Genomic DNA, 22,465 nt, shown 5'->3' on the forward strand with positions numbered 1-22,465 from the left:
AGCAAACCCCCTCAAGCCTCAAAATGACTGCGAGCACCCTATGAGGGGCACTACCCCCGCGGGCCAGCCCTGCGCCTGCGCCCGGCCCCTTCCCCTCAGCGGGCGGGCCGGTGGCTGCAGCACCGCCCCCGCCACGGGAGGCTGCGGGGCCGCCATGGAGGTGAGGGCGGTGGGGACGGGGCTGAGGGGACGGTGCGGGAGGGGAAGGCTGAGGGGACGAGTGGCCCCTGCCCGCCGGAGCCGGTGCGGTTCTCCGGTTCTCCTCCCTCAGGGCTCCGGGTTCTTTCTCTCCCCGGGAGTTGCTTGGGAGCGGGTTAGCTCGGAGATGCGCCTTCCCCAGGGGTTAAGCTGCTGTGTTCCCTGCGGAGGGCTTCTTCTAATAAAGTGTGGCAAGGCTGCGAGCTCCTGCGATGGCTGCTCGCTGGCAAGGATGTGTCTAGTATGGAGGGAGAAGGGATAAAGACAAATAAGCTGTTCTTAGATCGGGATGATCACACGGAGTCCTCTAGTTCTTGTATTTTCCCTGTGTCTTACAATGCCGAGAACTATGAGCTCCCAGGAACACTGAAAACCTCATTTTAGCATGAGTTTTACCGCTGTAATATCAGTTGTTCTTGTTGGGGTGACCTTGTGAAGCAGTTGGAGTGGTAACAGCAGGCAGGAATACGGCCCCGTGGAAACTCTGCTGCTGGCTTCAGCACTGTGCGTGATAGCCAAAAGTGCCCCTGATGGTGTTGGCACTTGTTTGCCAAGTGTCAGGTTTGTTTAAAGATAAACCGCCAATTGGGGTGTGCCCCTTCTTTTATGAGCTTGTTGCATGTAAAAAAAAAATATATATATATTTTTTTCCCATACAGAGTAGTGCTCCACGGCTTGCTTGGAAAGTCTGGTATATGCTCAGGTAACTGAAGTTGTGCGGTTTGGCTTCTGTTCAAAGCAAAGCTGCTCTCCATGCCTTCCAGATGCTGGATGGAAGCAAGGCAACATACAGCTGTGGAGCTGAACCTCTTCCACGGCGGTCCCAAAGGTAACTGTTTATGGTATTGGCAGCTTTCTGCTTAAAGTGAATTTGGGTGCCTTGGACACTCAAGTGTCCCTTAAAGTTGAGTATTGTCAACCATAATGTTATTTCATGATATGAATGTTGCAAAATTATTCTCCAATGCCTTCAAAAAATTAATTTAGTAATGTGGGGAATTTCCTTTCATTTTCTGGTACCTTTCCAGATAGGAAGATGTTAAAACAGACTAAAAATAATTAATTTGTGATATCCGATGTGAAAATTCAGTGAGTTCGATGACTATTAATTTTAGGTGAAAGTAGAGCGGAGGGGAACAGGAAGAAAAATCGCTCTTGTTCCAGACTTTAAAAACACTTTTTGGTTAATTATCCTCTCTAGAAAAGGCTGCTGGATAATAGGGGAGTGAGTATGTTGCGTAGTCTTTCTTCTAGTGCGAAAAGTCCTTATCTGATCAGTTGCAAGGTGTTGAGTAATAGCAGGAAATGCTTGCCTTGCATTTGTACAAAATGGAAAGCTGTCTTCTAAGAAGTTACTTTCTTTGGCTTACGCTTGAAAACCAGCAAGGGAGCTGAGTGGGGTTAGAGGAGCTAATTGGTGATGCAGAGAGAGTCTTCCGAGAGTTCTTGATGCCATCAGATGTGGAAGAGGGTAAGCAGCTTACTGTTTCGTAAGTGGCCCTCAGAACTTACTTGCCCTGTATATCTCCTTAATTTAAAACTGCTCTAGGGGTTAGAGAAGCTTTGAGTAGTTCAGTCAAAGTACTATTACAAGGACTTTTCTCATTTCGAATATGTATGATCTGGAGTTTAAAATAATTTTGCAGCTAAATTTCTACTGCACTGTGATAGAAGCTGTTAAATATGAATTGTCTGTCAGCCGTCAGTCGCATTAACTATCTTGTTTGGCTCTACTGCTGTATGTGAAAGGAAGGAAGATGGTCTTTAGTGCTCTAACCAGCGTGTATGCCATGCTGTCTCAGGCAAAGCTTACAATTTATGCTTACTTGTTAGTCTGATGAAATATTATGACCTATTATATCCTTTTATCTACGCGGCTGCCTCAGAGGCAGGTTATCCTAGAACAAGCAGCAGAAAAGATTACAGTGCATTTTTAAGCCAACTTAAGATTGATTTGCTGTCCTCCCCTATTAACTCATTGCAGGAGCAGCCTTCTTTGCCTTTGTATCTGTCCAGTTGGATAAGAAGTTTTTTCTGTTACTCTGACTGGTAACTAATGTTTTTAAAGAAATGCATCTGTCTCTATTGTAGACACAGACAGATCTCATCAGAAGACCTCTTTTCTACAGAATGAGTGCTAAAACATGTTATTTTCTCCCCACAGCAGGGGGAAAGGAATGCTCTCCATACCATTAAGGTTCTCTTTCCTCCCCCAGTAATGGTGAAATAATAAATTGGGGTAGAAGGAAACTATATGAAGTAACTTTGTGTCATCCTGCAAAGTGAGATCCAGCCATTGAGGGAGGGTTTCACTCAGAACCTTGGAAACCCCATGCGTAGTTGGCAAGGGAAGTGCCTAACTGAGAGCATGAAGTGCTCAATAATGTTCCTGTAACTGCCTCTGCTTTAGGTACCATCTCAGTGGTCTCAAGAAGGCTCTGCAACTTGCATGCACAGGAGATAAGGTGACTCTGCTCTTCTGAAAGCGAGGCAGAAGGGAATCACAAAGAGAAGGATGGAGACAGAGAAAAAGGTTGCTGTAACCTTCAGAGTGAAGGATTTTAGAAGGATAGTGTGAGCTGTAACTGTGTAGGTGGTGCAGTAATGCCTGCAGTAAGGCAAAACTTGGAAGTTTTCTCAGACTTGCTCTTTCATGAAATCAGATCACTCAGGCTTCCTGTGGACTTTAGGGTGCTCATTTTAAAATGTTAATGCTCCTGTGTGTTATTGAGAAGGCGTTGGAATGTTTTTAAGTTCCTCCTTCGTCATGGAGAATTCAGATTGATGACTTAAATTACATTAAAAGTTTTCTTGTGGGTGATATAAGAAGTTAACTTGGATAGCTAAGAATGAATTATGGCAAACCACCATAGAGATGAATGACTTGTAGGAATGCTTACTACTTACAGTTTGGAATGAATATCCTTTCTTGATGCAATCCAGAAAGAATATTAAAATAACCTGCCTCTTGATTTGACACAGGGCTGTCCTGAAGAATTGGGCATCCTTCCTCTTCAAACTGTACCTCTTGACCTGTAATGTTACAAGCACCATTAATCACCATGTAATCACTTTACAAAGGTGTCTTTTATTATTATTTTTTTTTTCTGAGCTTCCTGCAGCTGGCAGGTCTTGGCAGGATCAGCACCTGCTGAGTCAGACGTGCTTCATTATGAGCCACGTCTAGAGGAATCAGTGTTGCAGGGGAAGGGAATGTCCAAGAACGATGTGAGGAACTGAATTGGCAGGAAAATGAAACTGAAATCTGTTTCCATTCTGTTTCTTCGCCCAAAGTACTGGATGCTTGAAACTTTAAAGCGGATTAACTTTTTTTTTTTTTTTAAAGAGTTTTGAGTACACGCTTTACATTTGAAATCAGAGTGACAGGTGTGTCATGCTAGTGGAATCAAGGAACTTACTCATGACTGTTTTATTGAATCTGTCAGTAACAGGTTGAACGTGTAAGTATTGACTTTGGAAAGGAGTGTTTATTAACAGAGCAGCTGGATGATGTTCAGAAGGTGCTGATTTGTCTGTTATTCAATTAGTCAATGTAATATTTTCAAATCTCAATTGGAAAAGCTTCATCAGGGACCTCAGTAGGCTTTTATTTGGTCTGAATAAAAATTTTTTGTAGTATCTGTGGGACCATAATATTTCTGTAACTGTATCTGCTTTAGGTACCATCTCAGTGGTCTGAAAGCATCTTGAGCCAGCACATCAACTTTGAATTTTTGTTTGTTGAATTCAGGGCCTTGGCCATCCTCTGAATCCACAGAAGATCCCTGATTCTTTTCTTCAGATGGTGTTACTTGAACATCCCTGTCTTGCTTGCCGCTTCCTATGAGTGAAATCAGCGCTAGTGGTATCTGTTCACAGCATCTTGCACAGCTGAATGTCTTCTTACTTGTGTATCTGTTCTATTGGAGATCTAGTTATCTATTTGGCTGCCTTCACAAGACAAACTTTAAGATAGGTGTTACTACGGGACTCTTACAGCTGTAGCTGTGGTGCTGGGTCTTGAGAAACTGTTGACGTAGGTTAGGAGCGTGAGCCTTCTTGTTCGTTAAGAGCAATTCTGTATTTTATTCCTAAAACTGTTAGGGTTCTCCAAAGTTATAACAGCAAGAACTAATAAACACCACAAATCCCTCTACTGTTTTTTCAAGACTAACAATGGGGTCTGTTCTTCAGCCGAAATGCCTGGAACACTGGAAATAATTCTGTTTTGCATTCTGTACGTACGGCTTACACGTTTTGTAATGTGGGGGGTGTGCATTTGCTTTGTTCCCATGTAGCCCAGCACAATGGGTTCTTGCAATCTCCTGAGACTCGGGGCACTACCCTAATGTATAGAACAATATTTCTGTGATTTTTTGAATGTGTGATTGTGTTCCTTTTCAGCTACAGAACAGCCCGGCTCAAGCAAGACCCAGTTTTGAAGCAGGTGGTAGCACTTGGACTCTCTGCTTAAGCTGCTTCCTCTCTTTGAATTCAAAAGCCCAAACCAAGGTATCTGCTTCTTAATAGAATGAAGCATCCGCACTGTGTTCTTCAAATGCTTCCTGGACATGTGTGTGCTTGGTTTTAAAACCCACCCTTCCTTCCTTTGGGAAAGCAGATTAGAATGAGAGAGGGGTTACTTCTGGGTAGTGGATTTTGGCGTGTGTGTGTGTGGAGTTTTTGGAAGCAAGACGAAAGGTAATGGATGCAGTGAAACTTGTGATTTCTTTTTTGTTGTTCTTCACTTGTCGTTATTTGTGAACCTTCTTTATGGTAAGTGCTTTTGTTCCTCCTTTTGAACATAGCTGTAGACGCCACAATTGCGAAAGGAAAAGGCTGTAACTATCGCCTTCCCACACAAGCTCTGAATAATGCATATGTTAAATATTGCCTCAACACTGAATTATGATGATAACAACATGCAGGACTTCAACAAAGTTGCAGTTAAGACAAACTTACTCTTTTTCTTTTCCTCACAGTGTGGATTTTGCTGGGTTGTGTTATCCTGTGAGCAGTAATCCTGACCTGTCTGGAAGAGAAGGACAGATCAGAATTGGAACTGTTGCCTATTTCTTCAGCTTTTGTCAGGCTGTTAGTTGGACTGTAGTCTCTTAGAGAGCAGTTTGACTCTCTTACGGTTGAGAGGGACGTAAGAAGTGTTCTTTATCAAAGGTTCGACTAGTCTGCTCCAAACACCAAATGCTGTTCCACTCTCACCTGCCAGCACTCAGCCAGAATAGATTACAAGGTGGGTGGACAAGTTCATTTGTTGGAAGCAGGGGTTCAACGCTTCGGGCCACGTTGTAAAATGACCTTTAAATGACAGAGTGAAGTGTTCCTCTCGGACCTGATGTCTCTGTGGGCTGTTTCCCTCCAGAGCAGTTCATCCAGTCTGGGCTTTCTGTCTGGCAGGGTGAGTTTCCTGAGAGCACCAAGTGTCCTTGTCACAAGAGGTAGTCATGCAGTATGCAAAGCGCCCGAGCAGTGCTTGGATGGCTGAGGCACGCTGTCTTCCAGTGTCATCAGAAACTCCTCGGTATACGGTCACAGAAACACGTTGCTTTGAAAGCTTGAAGAACTCCTAAAGCATTTGCCTGATTTAAAAGGAATTTTATTGTCATTGCAGTCATTAAGCTTAGGACTAGTACCTCATAACACACTGAATAATGAGAATGAAGCTATGATATCTTAAAAGGAAAAGCTGTTTTGGCAGAGAAGGAAACTACACGATGATGTGAAATTGCAGAACGGAAGGGAAAAAAAAAATCTAATTAGCAAACATTTCATGCATGTCTGATAGCAAATTTGGTCTAGACTATAGGGTAAAAACATCAGCTTTTCAGTAATTTGGTTTCTGTAGAGATGACTATTGAACTTCCTGGTTTCAAGGAAGCGGTTCGCTGTAATTTAGGAATTGAGTCAGACTAAAGGGAATTGAAATAATGCAGTGAGCTATTAAACACTGGTGTAAATACCATAGCCAACTGGCAGGGTGCAGGAGATGGTCGTGAAGAAAGATGTCAGTTTTGCTAAGGTGCAGGATTTGTCTCCTGTTTTTTTCCTAGTTTTTAGTTTCCTTTAAAAGTTCTGAATCCACGTAAAATTTGAAACGCAATAGAACTCTCTGGGTATGACTAAATGACCAGACCCTTTGACAAGTCAATAAAATGACTTGTTTAACACTTTCTGGAAATCAAGCGCCTCCTTCAAAAAGACCAGCTCTTAACTCTGAGCGGCTTCACGTGCATTGTTTTAATCCCAACTCAGAATAATTTCTAATGCAGGATGAAGTGACAGCTGTCAAAGCCTAGCTTTAAAAAGTAAAGTTAAAGTGAAATTATATAAACATCAGTTTGAGTTAAAAAAAAATTGTTTCCTCAGAAGTAGGTAAAATGCATGCCTGTATATTTCTTATTGTGTTTCAGGACTTGCATTTGTCTTCCATTGTGATGATCTCTTCGTGCCTTCTGCTTAAGACTTGAAAATTAGGATTTACTGTTGTCATGATGAGATGATTGTGGCTTTGAGTGATGCATTTTTGAGTGGCTCAGTAAGAGAGAGGGCTTTCAAAATAGCATGGCTGTTTGAGACAAGGTGTAAGTTCTAAGTGACTTTCATAAGAGCTGTTACTGACAGATATTGACAAGAAAAGTCCCTTTGCTTTGCTGTATTGGTAGATTGTTGTGTAATATTTTCTGCCTCAGAATTTCTGTGTTGTAAGAGTACCTTGGAAACAGTGAAAGGCAGAAAAACAGTTAGGAAGTTTAAAAAACAACCTTCTGTTCAAAAAGGCTCTCTGTTAAAGGAGAATTGCCAGAAAAGTTGTTTTTAGGGCTTGCTCTAGTGTCATTGCCAGTGTTCTCAGAATTATACTATTTCTAGGGATCTAGTTTTTTTTCTGTAATACAAGATCTTTATTAGTGAATTTAGAAATCCCACTGGCTCTATAATGTTTTAGCAGTGCTTCGTTTCTGCCTTAAAGAATTTAAGCCATGATTTTCAACTGTTAGCACCAACGTGGCAGGATATTACTGAAGTTATGGAGAAATGCTCGTGTGAGTGCCCTGTGGAGTCATTTAAGCTTCTTGGAGACAGGTTAGCTGTATGAAGCAGCCTCTGTCAGAAAAGGCATATGGCACTGCTTTTGTTTAGACCTCCTGTAATTACAAGAGGCTGTTTTTTCTTTTTCTGCCCCATTATCTTGCATCAGTGAATTGTTACCTCTGACTAAGCTATTGTAATATCTGCAGCTGGTAATGCAGGAAAAAGAAAAATCTAAATGCCACAAACGCTGTTCACTTTGGAGCATAGGTTATCCACTGATCTCTGGTTTAGAAAGGGAAATCATGGCTCTATGAGAAATGTGTTGCTGGCCTGTTGTCAGCGTAAGCTGACCTAGATTGCTCCTCTGACCTGGAGAGTCCTGCGGTTGCTTCGTTTTGCTAGTTTGTTTGAGATGCAATTAAACAAAACCCTTCCCATTCCTCACCTTCCTTCTGCTTGGGAGCTCATTTTCTTAAGCTGACTTGAAAACGTCTGTGGAACAGTAGCATAGCATAGCCTGGCACCCTTAGGAAGGCTGAAAATCCTGTCTTCAGCCTTCCAACCTGAGCTGTTCTACAATTCACGGCATGTTTTATGTTGAGGGTAGCTCATGGTGGTTGCTGGTGAGGTTGTTCCTGTGCTTTGCTCTAGCTTGCTGCGAGAGGAAAATTAACAGATTCATAATTACTTTCTTCTGTTTTTACATTTTTTTTAATCAAGCTTCCCAAAAGCTGGTAATCAGAACTGAAATTGTCTTTTTAGCTTTCCTCTGTTGTTTTGGGGGAGAGATATCAGCCTGTGATGAAGAACCAGGGAGACTGTTGGATAGCTTAAGGACATAAATGGACGAGTGTGTGTTCATTTTTCTCCTGAAGTAATCAATTGTGTGTTAAGCACCTTTATGTTCTGCCACACAGAGATGGTCAGCAGTCAGCCTCTCCCCATAGCAGACAGTGGGAAAAGAAAAAAGAAAAAAAGAACCCGAGCCACAGATCATGTCCCTGGGAAATTTGAAGGTTGGTGCCAGTTTCTGAGCATTTAATTAGAATGGTTTGTTTTCTCTCTGTTGTTCACCATTTTAATAGCTAAACATTGCTTTTTGGCCAACATTATAAATCAACATTTCTGTATTACTTTGTCTGCAATGTTTCAGTCTTTGGTCACTTTTTTTTTCTGGTAGCTGTGAAAACTGTGCATCCAATTCATGCTTGATTTTTTTAATAGGAACAGTGTTTTGACTGACTAGATGTGAGCACAAATGCTGGTGTGTTGTCAGTAGAATACAGTTCAGTGAGACAAACCTTGGTCGGTACAAAACTTAGTGGGTAGGTAGCATTTAAGGTAGATGGCAAATTGAGATGGTAGCCATCCTCTGGAGTGAAGTCTTAAAATTTTAATTCTACTCAAAACACTATCTGCAAGTAAATCTGGTGTGGTAGGCATTTTCTGATCAAGGAGTGAAATGCCTCCTGCCTCAACAAAATTAGTTCCAAGTTTTAAATGAAGACAGGGAAGGTGGATGCGATCCTAGCAGTCGGTGAGATAAGATGTTGCCTGTATGAGCAAACTTGTAATTTTGCTGCTGGGATGAAGTAAATCTACTTTAAATTTGCTTGGAACTTGAGGAGGGGAAAAAAAGTGAAAAATGAAGCATAATTAAGTCTGGCATATCTACTTTCATACTGCATAAATCTATTTTCTGTCTTCATTGCCAAGGGAATTTTCTCAGTTGCTGTCATGTGACGGATGCTCATCAGATAAATAGCTCATCTTGATGGTATTCACTGAAATGCTTTGGCTAATGTGTCCTGTCTGCTGGATTTCTTTGGCAGATTTGTACAAGCTGACTGCTGAACGTCTTGGCGAGGGAGCATATGCAAAAGTTCAGGGTGCTGTCAGCCTCCAAACTGGGAAAGAATATGCAGTAAAAGTAAGTACAGATTAAAAGCAGTGTCACTTCCTCCTGTAACGTGTTTTCTCACTCCTAGAATCTCAGTGAAAACCTGTAATAGTGTGTAATAGCAAAAGCTTTTAGAAAATTCTTGATGCTTGAAATCAACCTGTTTTATAACCATTGATAGATCTGTCATTCTGAGTCTTGTGCCTCCGGAGTAAACCAGAATATCTGCTGCAGATAAAAGTCCCAGACAGTAAATGACGATGTAACAGTTTGATCTCGGGGCCTGCTTTTCTCTCCTGTTCTGATTTGATTGTAGTCCTACCTGTTTTTATCTTGTCTTGTGTTAGAAGAGGCAGTCATTATCTAGGATGGCCTACCAAGTAATGCAGGCTTTTGAGAATGATGCTCTCTGAACAGCAAATACAGACATTTTTCATGTAAAACTATTTTATTTTTTGATGGGGTGAATTTTCTGTAATGCTGTTATATTGGTTGTAAGGGCTCATTTACAGATTTGTGGTTGGCGTGAGTCTCCCCATTTAATTAACAGCACAAGTAGTAATAGAAAAACTTTATGCTTGATTCTTCTGCAAAAAATATAGTCACAAAATTTTAATCCTCTTCGAAAACCTCATCCTGAAGATGCTATAACTTTGTGAAACTGTTGAAATCTATGGTTAGAAATAAGCAGCTACTTTATGAGTTAGACGGGTTCAGATACTGGAGAGATCTGGCTGTAAAAAGGAGAAACCGATCCCAAATAGGGGTGGTGGGAGTACCTGCAGTAATGCCATGAGCTTTCAGTTCACGTAGCAGTCTTTCAGTCTCAGCCTCTGCGGAAAGCCCTTGTCCTTTGCTCTCTTCCAGTCTGAGGAGTGTGTGAAGGCAGGTGACTTCTGATGGCAGTGCAGAAGGGCTTTGAGATTCCATGTATGTCTGCTTTAATACCTTAGGTCCTGCTGCTGGGTCTCTGTGAAACTTGCAGCCTGAGCCAATGTCTCTTTCTGTGGCAAATTTACTACTTCTTAGTTAAATGCCTGTAATGATGAATGTCGCATTTTTCACTGTTCAGTGTCTGATATGACTCAAATCTATTTTTGCCAGAACTCAAAAGAATATCCTTCTGTGCACATCAGAGTTAAAAATGATGCAAGAAAAAGCTTCTGGTAACTGCTCAGTCACTGTGGTAACATGTGGATTTAGTTCCTTTCTTCTCTTCCTGTTCTCATTTCTCCTGGGCTTTGAATGCTTTCCAGAACTCTGCTGACACTGTCAGTAGATGACAGAGAAGTTCAACAGACAGATGTGGAGTATCTCTCTCTGGTGGACATGAATGAGATTCAGGTTCTAGATCAGTTATCCAATTCTAGACCCACATGCAGAATTCCTGCAGTCATTTTTCAAATACGAGCTCTGTCTCTTTCCACAGATCATTGAAAAAAATGCTGGCCACAGCCGGAGTCGGGTTTTTCGAGAAATAGAAACGCTGTACCAGTGCCAGGGTAACAAGTAAGTATAGAGTCTCGTGTTTATTTAAAGTATCTTGAGTTTTTATTTATTTATTTTTGATTTAAACCTCGTTATATGCGATCTGGTTAGGAGCTTTGTAGTAGTCTCCGTAAAACCAGTTGAAATTCAGACTTGACCTGCTCAAAATGAGAATTTCCTCTTACCTGGGAAGTTTAGGGAAATGTTTACAAATGAAGTCACGTAGCTTGATCAGCATCCAGGTCAGTGTAGTCTGACTGTGCTTCAGTGATATGTGGCTTTTGTCCAAATAAGGAATCAGCGTTTTGATACTTCCCTTGTGATTTCATCATTGGCAAAAGCCGATCTGGTTAAAGCTGCTGTTGAATGCAACAGTCTTGCCCTTCCTTTCTTAATGTGTGGTTTTTCCTCCTCTTTTGTGTCAGTCCTTCTGCTTTTGCACTGGAACTCTTAGATGAGCTAAAAGCTAATTTAGTTTTCATTTGAATGAGTGTGCTGACTTCACACAGCCACAGGATAAAGCAAATGTAAAGCTGCCAGTCATGTCTGACAAGGAGCGAGAGCCTGCGCTGCCAGTGGCAGCGTGCTCTGAGACCAGTTTAAGCCAATTCTGAAACTACTCCTTTAGATGTCTTTGTTCTGTAATTGTTAGACTGTATCCTGCAGCTGTTATCTGTAGTACAGTTGTGTAGCTCACATTAAACTTTTATTTTTTATTATGATGCTTAAAGATAATCTAAAACCAAGCTTGTTTACTGAAGTCGTGGGTTTAAGTTGTGCCATAGAAAAGCAGATTAATATTCGTTCTGTGTGCAGTTAAGAGCACACAAGGTCACCCAGTGCATAACTGATTTAAAAACTGCAGTTCTCATGAGCACATGCATAATTCAGATTTTGTATTTTCTATAAGTTTTGAAGAAATCTAACTTCAAGGTTGGACATTCTGAGGGCAACCTGGGATATATATGTTGCACTGCAAAGACTGTATGCTAGCTAAACAGAAGTTAGTCTAAAAATGGCAAGTTATGAACCAAACTTAATGTCATGCTGACAAATGCCTGTCTCCTCCAATCCCTGTGTGTTCTGCCTTGTGATTTCCAGAGAGAAAGAATGCCAATTTAATTATTTTTTTGCTCTTGCCTTCAGCACAAACGCGCTCTTCCAAATGATCGAATATAGCCTATTATTATCAGTTATCTTCCCCTCAATTGAGCAGTAGCAGAAGGCATTCACAATCCTGTCTGATGAAAATTTTGGTGTTTGGCCTGTTTACACTGCTTAAATCTCAGTGTGAATTGGAAATGTGATTTTAATGCTACAGGCAACCAAAGCAACTCGTGTAATTAATACTCTTATTTTTGGTTACTTCTGGCACTTCCTGATTATCCGTAGTGAAACTCTTCATTGCTCTCTTTATGCTGTGCTTCATTCTGGTATTTTTTTTAAAGGAACATTTTGGAATTAATAGAATTTTTTGAAGATGACGCAAGATACTACCTTGTCTTTGAGAAGCTGCGAGGAGGTACTGTCCAGTAACTGTGCCTTTGCTCGTTGAGTCATGTTGTCTTGTTTGTGTCAATGTTTTATAGGAAAATGAAGAGCTTGCTGTAAATGGTTGACAATTTTAAGACAAAGAAGCTGCAGAGTATATACAAAGCTTAAATTATGGCCATTCTTGAGAGATACCTGTGTTTGCAAAAAAGAAAATAGCATATGGATGAGTGTGATGGTGCTGTTGCAATCCCTCTCAATAGCTAAGTGATGGAAATACCAGCTCTACTAAAGCAGAGCTTTGCTCAGAGTACCTTCAGGCAAAGTACCATTTTGACAGCAAAAGTGCTAAAATTTAGCTTAGTATACTGAAGTTGCACGATTTAGTAGTCTTCCTCTTTTTTTCTCTGAAACGGATTTTGGAAGATACTGGATGACATTTTAGTTTCTGAGGAATGCTGAAGAGGTGGTACAACCATGGCAGGAGTGCCCTACTATTGTTTTTGTTTGTAGGATTTTTCTATGAGTGCTGAATATAAAGTCTGGAGAACATGTTTCCATTGACATAATTCTTACCTGAGAGAGTTTGGAATATCAGCTGTATTCAGGTTTATTCTGAAGTAAGCCTGCTTAGTGAAATGAGCACGTCAGGTGGCTCAGATCTGTTTTCTACAAAATCTGTGGGCTTTTCCTGAAGGATGGTGACATTCAGGAACTGTTACCACTTCCTAAAGCTGCAAAGAACAACTATACCAGGAAAATCCTTTGAACTCTGTGCCCTGAAGAAATCTCTGTTAAGCTCAAAAGTGGTGCCATCAGCAAGGGAAGCCTTGTGTCTTTGAGATCTGATAATCCAGTCCAGATTGGCCTTCCTCCAGGCATCTGAAATGCTATTTCAAAGCACATCTGAAGCGTTTCTTTGTCCATCCTTCTTTCTGACTGTCTCTGCCAGCAAACATCTTTCCTTTTTCCTGTCTGATTCCTCACTGTGGAGGAGTGGCGGCAGCATTGATGGTGTAAGAATAAGATATCTCACAACAGAGGATGGCAGGTTTCCTTCCACATCTAGAATTTAAGATTAAAAACAAAATCACCTGAGGTATAAAATGTTTACTGTATTCAGAGCTAATCACAAATGTCAGTTACTTCTTGAAATTTTCTGCCTGATTGCTGTAATAAACATAGCTCTCTGGGTAAGGAAATGGAAGACAGTAGTAAGGCTATTTAATGTGGTTGGATCTCTGGATTATGTGTAGTTAGTTTTTAAAGATTTATTTTTTAATGTTTTGAGAAGATTGATGAAATTCACTTAAATATAAGGGGAAAAAAAAGCCTTTATCCTTTCTTAAAGAGTTACCGATGGTGCTCTGAGCAAGCTACCAATCTTTCAGTATGCTCATAGCTGAGTTCTTTTCAGATGTCGCATCCCTGGGCAAATTTTGCCTCAACTCACTGTGTGAGCCTTACCTTGATGTCAGTGGGAATTGTGTATTTGCAGGTAGAATGTCTTTTCATTTTGATGATATTGAGACAAAAGTAACCTTTCTAAATGGTTTCTCTCTGGCCCTGTTCATACTGACGTCAGTTTTCCTTCTACGGCAGACCAGTAATGGCAATTGTATTTTAACCCTCTATTCACAGTATTTTCTCAGCGCAGGCAGCATTTGTACTAAGGTTTCCTCTTCCACCTGTTACTCTTGCAGGCTCCATCCTGGCCCATATCCAAAAGCGGAAGCACTTCAATGAACGAGAAGCTAGCAGGGTAGTGAGGGATATTGCCTCAGCTCTAGATTTCCTTCATACAAAAGGTAAGAGAAGGCTGTCTCCATCTTCACTAGTGGATATTGTGTATTAGGATATGAAACTCGTTTTTATCCGCAAGTGCCCAGCTTTAGCTTAGCTAGCATTTCCGTTTCCAGCCATGTCAGATGACTTGTGTTTTCCTCTATGATGATCTTTTCATAATGTGTTAAGATGGTATAGCCTTCTGAAGAATCAAAGATAAATAAGCAGCCAGGGAGAATTACCATTAGGGTTAAACTCTTTGCTTGTTCATGTTACCTAATTAACATGTAAAGATTGCTCAAAAGGGAGCTGATTTTCTTTTTAATTTCCTCCTCTTTCAGATCTACAAGGATGCTTTTCTTTGTGTTTACCTCAAGTTTCTGCTGGTTACAAGACCTCTGTATTAGCTTTTGGTCTCCACATTCAGGTCCCTACTGTTGAGTGAGAGACCTGCAAGTGAACCATTGTCCTTGTTTGGAGGTGTTCTCATTTCACGAGGGATATGCTCAGATTTAAAAGTAGTTTATGAAGAGTTCTTTTATTTTAAAATCTTTTCCTCCTGTTTTTTCTACCTTGGAGTACTCTTGGTTCATTTCAAAATGTCTGTATGCATCTTAGGGTATGTGTTCAAGTGGGATGTGGTAGATACGTGTCCAGATATCTGGTGCTGCATAGATTAAGCAGATTTACTTAATGTTTGCTTTCATTTCATTACAGTGACTACCTCTGAATAAAGTGACATATAATTGAAGGCTATGTTTATTGTTTATTTTTGTAAACTCTCTGCTCATTTTGACACTTTTATTAGACAGATTTTACAGGTCATCGGCAGGTCTGCTTGGTGTCGAAATTGTTGAGTGCTGGCTTCAGTTCAATAAAACATTTAGTTGTAGGCTTTACTTTAAAGTCGCAGGACTGCTCATGTGCTTGAGAAGTTGAAATTATGGTATTTCAACCTTGATAGGTTGAACCTGTCAAAAAGAGAGCGTAGCAATGCATAAGGAATAAATAAAGTGGTAAAACTGAGGAATATGGATCTTGTTGCATGTCGTGACTATAATATCAGAGGTTAATTTCAATGTGAGGAAAAAAAATAATTTGGATTAGGAAACTTGTTAATCTCCATAGCCTGGCCATACAATGACTCAGAGTTCTAAACCTGTAGAAAATGTGATCTTTGAACATCCATGTTTAGAAGATTTTGACTTTGAGTTATAAGGTGAATGAGAAACAGGAAACTTAGGTTGGACATGTGGAGAAACTAATATTCAGTGTTTTAGTGCTATAGGAGGTAGCGTAACAAATGAAAGTCCAGGAATGCTCTTCAAGCATACCTAACATCTACTCAGCTAGTATCTTCTTGCACTTCTCTCAGAGCATTTGGTTTTGATTCCCCATTCCCCCAAACAAAAGGGGTGTGATTCATTAAAATGGCTTTAGAGCAGCAATAGACTTTCCTTCTTGCCTGTTGCTGGGAATTGCTACAGTGGGGACGTCTTGCAGAATTGGCTGCTGCAACATGCCCTTTCATTTTATTGTTCTCTTTATGGTTCTTCCGTGTCACATTAAAATAATTAGTAAGTAGCATACAGAACGCTAAAGTAAACAGGAAATTAAAGCAGTTTTATTGCACAGCTTAGCAGTGAAGTGCTACAGCTAGATGCTTTAAAAAAATAATAAAAATTTGAATGAGGACAACTGATTTTTTTTTGCTAGTAGTAGTTTAAAACTCAGCTGGATGATCATACTGCCTTACACCCACTTGCGGTATGTGTGCTTTATTGCTAATAATCCACCGGAGGAGTGTTTAAAGGCAGTTGTTTTCTTTTCTCAGCGCTGTATGTGACTGCAAAATAAAACCTTATATAATCAGACATTTGAATTCAAGCTATAATACAAAAAAGCACTGTTAGGTTTCATATTGCAAGCTAAGCTAACTGCTGGGGGTTCTGTCAGCCTTGCTGTAAATGTCAGCATGGGCCATCCTGATGGATGTTGGTCGTGTTTCCCCTCTTCCATGCATAAACAATGTGAACTTTGTCATTCTGAAAGCTGATTCCTTTGATCAGTGCTATGCTATGATACCAGTGTTGTATTTTAAGTCATGTCTTGTGGTTTGTGCTGAAAAAGATTGGAACCTTAAGCAGAAGTTGGTGGGATACCTTGCTACAATACTTACCTCATGCTATGGAGTAGTAGCAAGCATGCTTGGAGTTGCAGGGTTTTTAAGCAAGACTGGAAGGTGGTTAACAGCCAAATTGCTCACTTGATTTTATTTTTGCTGCTTGTTTTCTGCCCTCCAGTCTTGTTTGATCATATGAAATGGAGAACTGCCAGCAATGTGTGTTTAGGCAATTGAAGAACCACTTTGACCACAAAGAACCACCATTGCCTGTGAATTGTGCAGATGAATACTTTGTGTTTCTCAACTGGGTCTGCCTTTTGTGGTAGCCATTGAGTGAATGAAGGAGCCCTCTGGTTGTTCTCCTTTACCCTTTTCTTCTGCATCTCGCACCAAAGCCTTTAGTTTTATTTTTGCCTCAGAAATTGATACGTAGCTGCATGTGGCTGTTAAAGGGGTTATATTTTCATCTGGGAGCTCAGTGTTTTCTTCTGGGAAGTGCGTCTTAGGTACTGTCTGTACTGGTAGGAGTTCAGTAAGTTACCAAATGATCCCTCTGGAAAGGAGGAGCTTCCTGTAGAAGGTACAAATATCCCTTGACTAAATTGTGCACACAAGAAAACTTTCCTACAGGTCAAGTCATCTTAATAAGCTATTTTTAATTAGCATATTTACTTTTAGGTAGGTCAAAATGTTCCAGTGTTAGCAGGTTCTTATTTGCTTGATTGACATTTATGTACATTTAAGGATGATAAAGGCATAGCGGGATGCAATGGTTTCTTTTTACAAATAAGCATTGCAGTTTGGTTATTTGCTCTATCATCACAGGATCTGTGTGTGTGAACTCAGGCCTAGAATATTTTCCACACCGCTTTCTAATGCAGAGGAGTAATGAGAAGTAAAACAGGAGAGTGTTTTCTGTAACAAACATTTGTGCTCTTGTGTAGGTATTGCTCACAGGGATCTGAAGCCTGAAAACATCCTGTGCGAATCTCCAGAAAAGGTGCTGCTCCAGTCTCTCAACTTACTGAAGTGTGTTTTTTTTTTTAACTTAGTTTCCAAAGCCAGTGCTTACATTCTATCTGTTCTCTTCTTGAAGATTTCTGAATCAATTAGTGAATCTCAACTAAATTTAACATAAATAAGCCTGAAAGATGTTAAATTCTTCTGTGAGCTGTAAAAATGCAAGCATCTGGCTAGATGATAAAAAGCCAGCTGCTTTCAGAGCGGGCATGACAATTACAACTTAGCATCATCTGTACTGAGGCAGTACCCAGATGGACAAATGACATCTGCAGTCCTGCTGGTCATGTTCTGTATAGTTCCCAAACTGCTCCAGTGTGGAGCCAACCAAGTAGAAAAATAAGGTGGTGGGATGTGGGAGCAGTTGGGGCAGATGAGGTAAATGCAAGGGGTAGAATATCCGTGTAAGAGTGGGTTTCACTAGGCCTGCTGCTGCAGAACAGCTTGTATTCTGTCCTGAATTTTTCCATATGATGCTGTGTTCACACATACTGCATTAGTCCTTGTCTTCTAAATCTCTTAATATTTTGTCTTCTTTTTAGGTATCACCAGTGAAAATATGTGACTTTGATCTTGGTAGTGGAGTGAAGCTGAATAGTGCATGTACTCCCATCACTACTCCAGAACTAACAACACCGGTAAGAGACCTATTTTGGCTTCATGTTTCTCCCATTCCACCATAAAACAAATTTTCGCGTCTCCAGAGGAAAGCTTCTAAAAGGCTTACTACATCAACACAGAGTGGTGTGGATAGTTCATTTAAAGCAGTCATATGTTAAAAAAAATAAAATAAAAAATAAAAAATAAGGAATAAAAAAACCACCACCAACAAAAACTACCTGTGAGTTTTGTCTTGATTTAGCCCTCCCTTTGAAAATTTGCTCAAATTTGGTTTTCTAGTGTGGATCAGCAGAGTACATGGCACCCGAAGTGGTTGAAGTCTTCACAGAGGAGGCCACGTTCTATGACAAGCGGTGTGATCTTTGGAGCCTGGGAGTGATTCTGTACATCATGCTCAGCGGTTACCCCCCTTTTGTGGGCAACTGTGGCACAGACTGTGGCTGGGACAGAGGAGAAGTCTGCAGAGTTTGCCAGGTGAGTGCATGTACGGGGCACGCTTGAGAGAATGCACTTAGCCTCATGAATGTAGGGTGTAAGAGTAGCCATAGTGCCAGTGCTGAAGAGTTGTGTGTGTAACAGAACCAGACATGTGGGAAGATAAGCCCACACTGAGAATTAAGGCTGGTGACATGGCTTTAAACTAAAGGAGGGGAGATTTAGATTAGAGGTTAGGAGGAAATTCTTCACTCAGAGGGTGGTGAGGCACTGGAGCAGGTTGCCCAGAGGTGGATGCTGAGCTCCAAGAGAGCAGGGCCTGAATTTTTTCGTTCTTAAAACTGAGTACGCTGACTTCACTGTTTCTGTGGGGAGAGAGAGTTGTCAGCAGCCAGTGTATCACGGCCATCTGAGGATGTGCTGAATCACTGTGGAGCTGCCTCTCACTCTCCATTGACTCAGGAAGGAGACCGCATGGTTTCAGCTATCACTCACCACGTTAGGTGGATAAATTTGAGTAAGAAGAAAGCCACCTGAGAAATCATCTGGTTGCATTCTAGTTGCCGTTTAAATTAATTTTTCTCTTTTCCCAGAACAAGCTTTTTGAGAGCATTCAGGAAGGCAAGTATGAATTTCCCGACAAGGACTGGTCACATATATCCTCTGAGGCCAAAGATCTCATCTCAAAGTTGCTGGTTCGTGATGCCAAAGAGCGGCTTAGTGCTGCTCAAGTTCTGCAGCATTCATGGGTTCAAGGAGTACGTATTCCCAGTTACCATTTTTAAGGGTTATCTTCTTCATGAGTCGTAAACAAGCTGCTTCCTCCTTCTAAACATTTAGTAAAGATACTGCATGCTTTAACACTAATATTTTGATTAAATTATTTCCAGTGGCTTTATTCTTCCTGAAGCTCTGTGCAGTAAATATTTTGATGACTCTGTCAAGCTTTAAGTATTTTTTTTTAATTATCTCTTTATGTGTTTTAAATGGCTGTCTTGTGGATACCGAGCACTGCAGCGCACGCGTTATGGTGTTACTTTTTAATACAGTAATGCAGAACACTAGTAGATTTTAAAAGTAGTTCTAAAAGAACATTAGTATCTCCTTTTTGCTTTAGTTTCCAGTTCAGGAAAGAACAGGTAGACCCTATGGAGAGCTTCCCAAGCAAATGGTGCAGTCTTCTTGTGAGGGGAAAGATGGCTTAGGAATATGTCAACAGTGATTTGTAAATCCAGAGCAAAGTAGTTAATATGCAATATCCATTTGTTGTAGGTCTGGGCAAGTTGCATGATTTTTAATCATTAGAAGCTTGGTTCCCAGCTACTAACACATAACTAACTTTTCTTAACTGCTTCTTCTAGGAGGCTCCTGAAAGGGGGTTACCTACCCCTCAAGTTCTTCAAAGGTAACCATTTTTTCTTTTTTTAATGTCTATTGATGTCTATAAAACTGGTCAAGAACTGTTACTGAAGGAATGGGGACAGATGAGAGGTGACAAATCAGGGATAAGATCCCTGGTTAATGGTGCTACTTCATAAATGTGACAGCACTCATTTTGTTAAGAGCATCAGAAATATTAAAGCTGTGATTTTTCTTTATAACCTAATCTTGCTTGTTCGTGGGAAAGGCGTTTCCTGTGGAGCATGGCTAATCTTAGACTCAAATAATGATGGTTTTGGCAGTTTGCTGCCCAGGAGGGGGAAAAAGGCATAAAGGCGTGTGTTATCCAAAGAGACTACGTTTTGATGGGTGAATAATCATCATATGTGCAGACTCGCATCTGACTTCCACTGGAGTTGGTGGTAATCACAGTAGCAATTTAACTGTGAGCAGGGCAGGATTCATTTAAAGAGGATGGCAGAGTTTGTATGCCAGAGGGTCTGAGTCACACATCTGTTTCCATTTCTACGTCTGCCACTGGTGACTCCAGGTTCTTCATGGCCTCAGAAATGCATTTCCTGAAGCCAGGTGTGCAATTTTAGTGGGATTGCAGATCTCTGAAGAAAGACAGCATTGCCCTGTGTGCTTGTCCTTTTTTAACATGTAGAAACTGAAGCACGGTGTCTCAAGTGGCTACCTGGCTTTACATGCGGAGCCCTTGGCAGACTGAGGACTAGAGCTGTAGCTGTTCGCAAAGCCTGTGTGTTTCTGTTACGTATTGCTGGTTGTCACAACGAGGAGAGATGCACGTAATAACTGGTCATTTTGCCTGCTCTGTCAATATTTTGATAAGAGAAAGAAAACTGTCTGGAAATGCATATTTTTATCTGAGGGTAACCAGCTCCAGTGACTCTTTGCGTGTGTTGTAACTGCTTTCTCCTTTCCCCCCGAAAGGAACAGTAGCACGAAAGACCTGACGCTTTTTGCTGCTGAGGCTATAGCCCTTAACCGCCAGTTGTCTCAACACGAGAACGAGCTCAGCGCAGAGCAGGAGAGTGTTGCCCACGCCGTGTGCTCCATGAAGCTTTCTCCTCCGTCCAAATCCCGCCTCGCCAAGCGCAGAGCAATGACACATGCCACCAAAAACAGTGACTTTCAGCCAGTTCCTCATAAAGCCTTTTAAACTTCTTTCCTGTTACGGGTTGGCAAGATCAGCCTGTTTTCTTATGTGGATTTTCGGTACTGATAAAAGCATCTCTGCTTCTGACTCTGATTAGAAGCTTGCTCTTGTGATGTGCTTTGTAACTTTAAGGGGATAGCTTTTTATGGGAGTGTTTTTGCCTGTCAGATTTGGTGCATTAAGATAATTTAACTGATCTTTTTAAGCTAGAGAAGATGGGTTTGCTGCTGTATTATCTGAGGTGATAAATCACAAACCTTTCATATTTTCTTCTTAGAAGAACACACTTTAAATTTCAAATTTGAAAACATCAGGGGGAGAAATACTTTCTTGCTCTGCCTGGCGGAGCATAAAGTTTACATATCTATGGCTGCACTCTTTGCTGGCAGATCTTGCAAGGTGCTGCTGTTGGTGTCAGCAGCGGGGACTGTTCTCAACCAACAGTGCCCTATTCTCCATCTGTAGACTCAAGAAGTGAAGGTGACTGGATGGATCTCTGTCTCCATACCTTCACTGGGCTTAAATTTTATGTGGATGATACTGCAAAGGTGCATGGGTCTCTTGGACTTTGTAGAGATGAGGAGGAATTTGTTGCTTTTTTATCCTGTTGGTAGTTTGTATCAGCATATGGGATAAATGTTGGGGGTATTTTATTATTTTTCTGATGTCTTGTTCTCAACTTCAGTGTACTTCATATCATCCCGTTTTTTTGTCCAGTGCCCCCTTCTCTTACAGTTATACACTCAAGTCTGATAACCAAAGTATAACAGATGAGTTCATATTTAATATCTGTTTTTTCTGTATTAATGCTATCCTCAGTTATATCTTCCTTTCTGGAAATTCATATTCCTTCAAGTCCTTTTGTATGCGTTACTTGGAGTTAACGTGAATGGACAAGCTTGAGTGACCTTTGGTGTGTGAATAATTCAGGGTTATCAAATGCAAAGGTACGTTTGTGCAAAAACAGTGCTGTAGCTGTGGCATTCTGCCTCCCGTAGTCACCTCTGGCTGGGTGGCTAGATTTCAGGTTCCAGCTTCAGCACTGTGATGCACCAGGGGTCGGGAGTAATTTGGGTGGCTACTGGCTGAAAAGCTGAAGATTTTGAGTGACCAAGGTGAGGTGTCCATTGAGAAGGACGTGGCTGTGGAGCACTTTCTGAAACATAAGCTGTGATAGTCGGGCTGGATGCTCGACGTGACGCACCTTAACCTTGCCAGCCATTTCTGAAAACATTTGCTGGGGCATCGTACGCAGGGTGGAGAGGGGTAGGAGGAGGGCCCCCAGTGCCAGCACAAAACACTCGCAAGGTGAATGAGAAGGAGTGAAGTGGCTGCTCCAACAAGTGCTTGGAAATAGAGAAGTCAAGGCTGAATGTCTCTGCATGGGCTGTTCAGAGCAGTTTTACATTATATTTTATCAGTGTGTGTGCAAGCTATTTTTATACAACATGCTGTATTTTGTGACTAATATTAAAGTTGTTCTTATTTAAAAAATTTTATACGTTGTGCTAGTGGATTATGAAATGTATTTTGCTTTGTTTTTATTAAAATATTTTAAGTTATGGATTTAACACATTTGAGAATTTGTGTGTTTTTTTTCTCGGGTTTTTTTTTTTTTGGTGACACAAATTAGGAATTACTTGCTTAATTCTCTGTGTTGCTAGGTTTAAGACATACTCTGAAGATTAAGTATACTCTTCACTTCTATGACTGTTGTTTTATTGGTCTCTGGAGCTCCTGTGATCTCAGCTTTGTTTGGCTGAGATCCTTCTGACCTTCATAAAATATCAGATAA

The 22,465-nt window shown here is 40.9% G+C and overlaps 1 protein-coding gene across 4 annotated transcripts; it reads left to right on the forward strand.

The window, feature by feature from the left end:
• Nucleotides 1-107: 107 nt before the first annotated feature.
• MKNK1 (MAPK interacting serine/threonine kinase 1) lies at nt 108-22,235 on the forward strand (the record flags this gene model as incomplete). Of its 4 annotated transcripts, XM_084291436.1 has the most annotated exons (15): nt 108-160; nt 858-1,027; nt 4,603-4,710; nt 5,181-5,449; nt 8,163-8,261; nt 9,078-9,175; nt 10,575-10,654; nt 12,082-12,155; nt 13,828-13,932; nt 16,979-17,034; nt 17,597-17,692; nt 17,955-18,149; nt 18,704-18,868; nt 19,472-19,515; nt 20,445-22,235. In XM_084291436.1, the coding sequence occupies 12 exons, from the start codon at nt 5,401-5,403 to the stop codon at nt 20,671-20,673; spliced, it is 1,290 nt and encodes a 429-aa protein (XP_084147562.1). In that variant the 3' UTR covers nt 20,674-22,235. The 4 variants fall into 4 exon arrangements, with proteins under 4 accessions (XP_084147562.1, XP_084147564.1, XP_084147565.1 ...); XM_084291438.1 differs by lacking the exon at nt 5,181-5,449; XM_084291439.1 differs by lacking the exons at nt 108-160; nt 858-1,027; nt 4,603-4,710; nt 5,181-5,449 and adding an exon at nt 5,564-5,614.
• Between the last annotated feature and the right edge of the window lie 230 nt (nt 22,236-22,465).

Source organism: Netta rufina (genome assembly GCF_964035555.1).
Source record: "Netta rufina genome assembly, chromosome: 8".
In the NCBI taxonomy this organism is placed as follows: domain Eukaryota; kingdom Metazoa; phylum Chordata; class Aves; order Anseriformes; family Anatidae; genus Netta; species Netta rufina.